The 5,956-nt window shown below is 47.3% G+C and overlaps 1 protein-coding gene across 2 annotated transcripts in view; it reads left to right on the top strand.

Annotated features, from left to right (window-relative positions):
• The window catches only part of ADCK1 (aarF domain containing kinase 1), an 86,818-nt gene extending 81,643 nt beyond the window's left edge, over nucleotides 1–5,175 (top strand). The window contains exon 6 of one of the 2 annotated variants that reach the window (XM_081830137.1): nucleotides 3,338–5,175. In XM_081830137.1, coding sequence (XP_081686263.1) covers nucleotides 3,338–3,649 — 312 coding nt within the window. In that variant the 3' untranslated portion in view covers nucleotides 3,650–5,175. The remainder of the gene's footprint in view (nucleotides 1–3,337) is intronic. The other variant, XM_081830136.1, reaches the window with a different exon arrangement.
• Nucleotides 5,176–5,956: the final 781 nt, after the last annotated feature.

The raw sequence follows: 5,956 nt of genomic DNA, 5'->3' as shown, positions 1-5,956 counted from the left end.
TTATTTATTTATTTGAGAGAGAGAGAGAATGAGAGAGAGAGAGAATGAGAGAGAGAGAGCATGAGAGGGAGGAGGGTCAGAGAGAGAAGCAGACTCCCTGCCGAGCAGGGAGCCCGATGCGGGACTCGATCCCGGGACTCCAGGATCATGACCTGAGCCGAAGGCAGTCGCTTAACCAACTGAGCCACCCAGGCGCCCCTGTAAAGTGCCTTTCAAATGCTGTTTGGATAGCAATGATATTTCACAAATAACAGTGACCATATATTAAACCATGAGGATTTATCATTTGGCCAGAAGCCTCATCCCCAGGTAGAGACCCCACTTGGGTACATGTAGCTCCCTGTGTACGCCCACATCTGGTCCTGGGTCGTTACCTAGGAGGGAGTCAGGAATTCTTTTTTTTTTTTTTTTTTTTAGATTTTATTTTTTATTTATTTGACAGAGAGACAGCGAGAGAGGAAACACAAGCAGCGGGAGTGGGAGAGGGAGAAGCAGGCTTCCCGCTGAGCAGGGAGCCCGATGCGGGGCTCGATCCCAGGACCCCGGGATCATGACCTGAGCCAAAGGCAGACGCTTAATGATTGAGCCACCCAGACGCCCCAAGGGAGTCAGGAATTCTTGTTCGAATGAATGACGGAGCCTCACTGTGGTTCCTTCCCTTGTCCTTCCTGCGTGAGAACCTCTGGAACTGAGGCTGGAGCAAAACATCCAAGAGGTTTCTCCCTGAACTCGGAGCCCAGAGAGTGGAATTCAGGTGTTTTCAGATGTCAGCTGTGCACTTGGCCCTGGCCCCCGTGAGTGCGTCTGTTTCCCCGTGCACTAGCTCTGCCTCCCCTTTGGTGGCGGCTGAGGGCTGTCTGAGGGCATGGTGATGAGATGCGATGCCTTGGGGGCCGCTGGTCCCCACTGCCTGGGCCTGACACATGCCGTCCAGGCCTTGCTGTTGCCACCCCTCCCGCCTAGCTTTGTGTGACTCAAACAGAAACAAAACATAAACTAAATCAATTATCATAAGGTCACAGGTCTAGCCCATGAAAGACTAGACAAGACTTAAAAGAAATTAGACTGCAGCCGAATGTAATTAAAAAGGGTTTTGATAGGAATTGAGTATAATAACCTTGTGTGATGATTCCTTTAGAATGGCATCTGGTACATCGTCTAGGACACAGGGTTTAAAGACAAAGCTGTAAATGCCTTGTAGTTAATGGCCCTGCTTTAGATCTCTTTCTTTTGTATTGCGTGTGCCTATCACAGTGCTGGGCATCATACAGACCAGGGCAAAAGGAAGCTTAAGACTAGGTTCATAGCTGGAGCTCAGTGAGTCCTTCTGGGTAGATGGGATGGCATCTTAGTCTGGTCAGGCTGCTATAACAAAATGCCATAGACCGGGTGGCTTAAATAAAAGACATTTAGGGGCACTTGGGTGGCTCAGTTGGTTAAGCGTTCGACTCTTGATTTTGGCTCAGGTCATGATCTCCGAGTTGTGAGATCAAGCCCCTAGTTGGGCTCCTTGCTGGGCATGGAGCATGCTTAAGATTTTTCCTCTCTCTCTGCCCCTCCCCCTCCACTCACACCTGCTCTCACACTCTCTCTTAAAAACAAAAACAAAAACAGATGTTTATTTTTTGTAGTTCTGGAGGCCGGAAGTCCAAGATCAAGGTGCTGGCCAATTCAGTTCCTGGTGAGGACTTTCTGGCTTGAAAAGAGCTACCATCCCTGTGTGCCCCTATGTGGAAGAGAGAGCTCTGTCTCTTCCTCTTCTTATCAGGACATGAAAAGCATCATAGAGGCCCCACCCTCATGACCTCATTGAAACCTAGTTACCTCCCCTAGGCCCCGTCTCTAAACACCATCACCCTGGGGATTAGGGCTTCAGCATTGAATTTGGGGGGATACAAACATTCAGTCCACAACAGATGGCGTAGGTTTTTGGTACCAACGGGCCCATGGTTTTTTAATTCTTTTTTTTTTAAATAAATCTTTTTTTAAAAAAATATTTATTTGAGAGAGAGAGATAGTGAGAGAGAGCACGAGTGGGAAGGAGGGGGAGAAGCAGACTCCCCGCTGAGGAGGGAGCCCGATGCGGAGCTCAATTCCAGGACTCCAGGATCATGACCTGAGCCGAAGGCAGTCGCTTAACCAACTGAGCCACCCAGGCGCCCACTCCAGGGTTTTTTAATTCTTATCATTGCTGTCTGGCATAACCAGGGAATGGAGATGGGCATTCTTGGAGAACTGGGACTATAATCCATATCAAGAATTTCTGGTAGGATTGGTCACTTTAAACACTGAAAGGAGGGCTTATAGTGGAACAGGAGAGTTCCTTTCTGTGTTTCTCTCGGGAAATGCATCTCCCGTGTTCCTGGCCTCACCCTCGTCACCTACTGCAGAGCCATCATCCACAAACTTTCCAGATTCTGTCGAATCCAGAGCCCCAGTGTGGGGCAGCCTCAGAACTGAGTCCCAGCCCATGGTAGGGGTCATGGCATGCTCTGCAGATGCCACTGGGCTCCTGTTCTCTGCCAGGAACATTTAATTTCACATCATTAAACTGATAAATGCCCTATAAGTCTACGAAAATCCTGCTTTCCATCATGTCCTCACTCAAGAATCCATAATGTGGCCAAATTGCCAGAAACCTGAGCTTTTTATCCCAGTGGTCACATCCCTTATCTTTTACTCCTCCTGTCTTATCCAACCTTGTTTTCTTATTCCAATGTACTTTTTATCAAGCAATATTTTAGACATGCGAAAAGTATAGAAAACAACATTATAAATGTTCAGGTACCAACCCCTCAGCTTAAGAAATGAACAGAACGCCGTACAGTTGCAGAACCTTCCTGCCTTTTGTAAACAGGCCCATGAGGAGCAAGTCTGGGTGCAGCCAAGGCAGCAGGCGGCAAGTGAGCAAGAGCAAGGGTTTGGGGGCTGGGTGGACTCAAGTGGAATTCTGTCTCTGTGCTTCCTTGCTGGGCAAATTTGGGACAATCATATAACCCCTCAGAGCCTTGACTTCCTCATCTGTAAAGTGGGGGATAAGTGTATACTGCGGACCTCCCAGAGTTGTGAAGACTGAGTGGAGTAATAATGTAAGGGCTTGGCCCAGCACTGGGCACGTGGGGAGTGCTTGGCATATGGGGGTTCTTACTGCTGGCAGCTCTTGGGCTTTTCTCATCTTGGATTTGAACTATGGGGATAGGCCCCCGGGAGCAGGGAGGCCTTGCTTCAGGTGAGGCCTGGGGACTTGTCAATGCCCAGACCCAGGCAGGAGGGCAGGGAACGGAGCTCCCATGGTGCGTGCTATGGGCTGACTGATGGGGTGCTCGGTGGATTTCAGGTGCTTGTCCTGGCTGTGAAGCAGCTGTTTCCAGAGTTTGAGTTCATGTGGCTGGTGGATGAAGCCAAGAAGAACCTGCCTTTGGAGCTGGATTTCCTCAATGAAGGGAGGAATGCTGAGAAAGTGGCCCAAATGCTCAAACACTTTGACTTCTTAAAGGTAGGAGGGGCAGGGCAATGGGGGGCATGGTGGTGTGGTGAGAGAGTGCAGGGGAAGACTGGTCCCTGCCCTGAACATCCCTCCCTTGCAGGACATGAGTGGGGATGCCTCCTTCCCGAGTCTTCTTTCCGAACCGGAATGATTTGTCCCTAGTGTTGCACGTTAAAGCTCTTGAGGGCACCGTTACAAAGATATACCAAATGTGATTGATTGAGCCAAACAGATGTTTATTGAATGATCTGTAATTCTAAGACACCGAGTGCTACCCAAGGGCCTCTAAGCTGTGGTCTCTGCCTCTGTGAAGCATGGGATGAGGACTTTGATGATGATGGTAGTTAATGCTACCATGCTCTGGTACTGTTCCTAACACTATACATATATTACCTTGTTTAATATACAGTCAGTTCTCTTATAGTGCAATGTATGTGTTCCTAGAAACCTCCATAGTATGCAGACTCACACAAAAGAAACCACAGGGCTTATGGGGAAGATAGGGCTAGGCTTACAACAGTGCCAACAGACACATGACAAGATGCTCAGCATCACTTATTTTCAGGGGAATGCAAACCAAAACCACAGTGAGTTATCACCTCACATTTGTCAGAATGGCTAGAATCAAAAAGACAAGAAGTAACAAGGGTTGGCCAGGATGCGGAGAAAAAGGAACCCTTGTGCCCGTTCAGTGGGAATGTACATTGGTGTAGCCATTGTCAGAAATAGCAAGCAGGTTCCTCAAAAAACTGAAAACAGAACTAACATATGATCCATATAGATGCAGCCTTGTGTTTATTACTGTATTATTTACAATAGCCAAGATGTGGAAGCAACCCAAGTGTCCATCCTCAGATGAATGGGCAAAGAAGATGTGATATATACACGATGGAATATTACTCAGCTATGAAAAAGAATTAGCTCTTGCCATTTGCGACCACATGGATGGAGAGCGTGTAGTGCTAAGTAAAATAAATGGGACAGAGAAAGGCAAATACTATATAATCTCCCTCGTATATGGAATTTAAGAAACAAAACAGATGAACAAACAAAAAAGACAAAAAAGTGGACTTAAATACAGAGAATAAACTGGTGGTTGCCAGAGGGGAGGTGGATGGAGGAATGGGTGAAATAGATAAATGGGATTAAGAGTCCACTTACTGTGATGAGCACTGAGTAATGTATAGGATTGTTGAATCATCCACTTGTAAGTAATGTCACACTGTTCATTATACTTCAGTAGAAAATAAAATAGCAAAAAGAGACAATTCACAAAAGAGAGAATGCAAATTTAAAACAATGTCACCAGTGACACAAAAAATAAAAGAAGGTGGGAATCTACTAGAAATAGCACAGTTTTATGCATGTTAAATGGCTAAGAAGTACGTAAGACCACAGAGCACGTGGCACTCTATCGTGACATCTGCTTGTGAAGGTGGGCATCGACAGTTGCCGCTTGTGAATTATTGTGAGGTGGTGGAAGGCCGGTCGTCTGGAATTGGACGGAAAGTTGTAACGCCGGATGTGCATGGGCGGGACTCATGACACCCGTGGTGATGTTGGGGTGTGTGTGTTTTGTGTATGCCCGTGTCGTGCAGTCTGGCGGGAAGCAGTTTCCTGCATTCACCCGGTGCTTCTGGGGGAGGATAGCTCACATAAGCCAATGCAAGATTTGCATTATGATCAAACTGCCCCCCTAATATATCAGTTGCATTAGAAAAAATTTGTGTTTTCAAGTAATATAGAAGAACTGCCTGTCTGAGGATAGAGGACACTTACTGTGGGAAACAACATCAAATGATACAAAGTAGCAGCTTTGTAAGAGGTCCTGCTGCTAAGTGCTTTCCATTCAGAGGAAGGGAGTCCTGTGGTTGATCAGCGCAGGGCAGGCTCTGCTGAGGAGCTGGCACTGGAATGGGTCTTTGAGGATTGGCCTGATGTTCCCCATGGGCTCCATATGCTTCTCCCTAGATAGATGCATGCCAACACCACTGTTCTTACAACATATTGGTCCTTGGCGGGTCTTGGACCCTTTTACCCTGGGGATTCCTCTTCATGGTACACGGGGTTGGGCCCCTCTGGTACTCTGTACCAGAGAGCTTGGCTTTCAACTCTTTGAAGAGATCAGCCCTTCTCTCTTCACAGGAAGTCTGGAGCATGTGGGAAGGGAAGTCACAGAGCCGTTAGGATCTCCAGGTGCTAGTTCCAGAGCAAACAGGTAGTGCTCTTCTTGGGGAGGGGGTCTCAGTACATTGAATGGAAAGGTCTCTTGCTCTTGACTAAAGTGTTCATGTGGCTTCTGAGGACATCATAAGAAATGGAGGTAGTGTTTATACTTCTGCTATCCAGATTTATTAACAGAGATGGGGAGACAGAGTGTACCTACCCTAGCCACCTGAGAATCCTAAAGCTCAGATCATGGGGGAAAAGCCACAACTGTGGATCAGTGTAGCGTCTTCACACTGATGT

This window comes from Leptonychotes weddellii, chromosome 9 (genome assembly GCF_054177405.1).
Source record: "Leptonychotes weddellii isolate Sample4059 chromosome 9, ASM5417740v2, whole genome shotgun sequence".
NCBI classification, from domain to species: Eukaryota; Metazoa; Chordata; class Mammalia; order Carnivora; family Phocidae; genus Leptonychotes; species Leptonychotes weddellii.
Note: the sequence above shows the minus strand (reverse complement) of the source record. Positions and strands in the feature narration are given on the sequence as shown.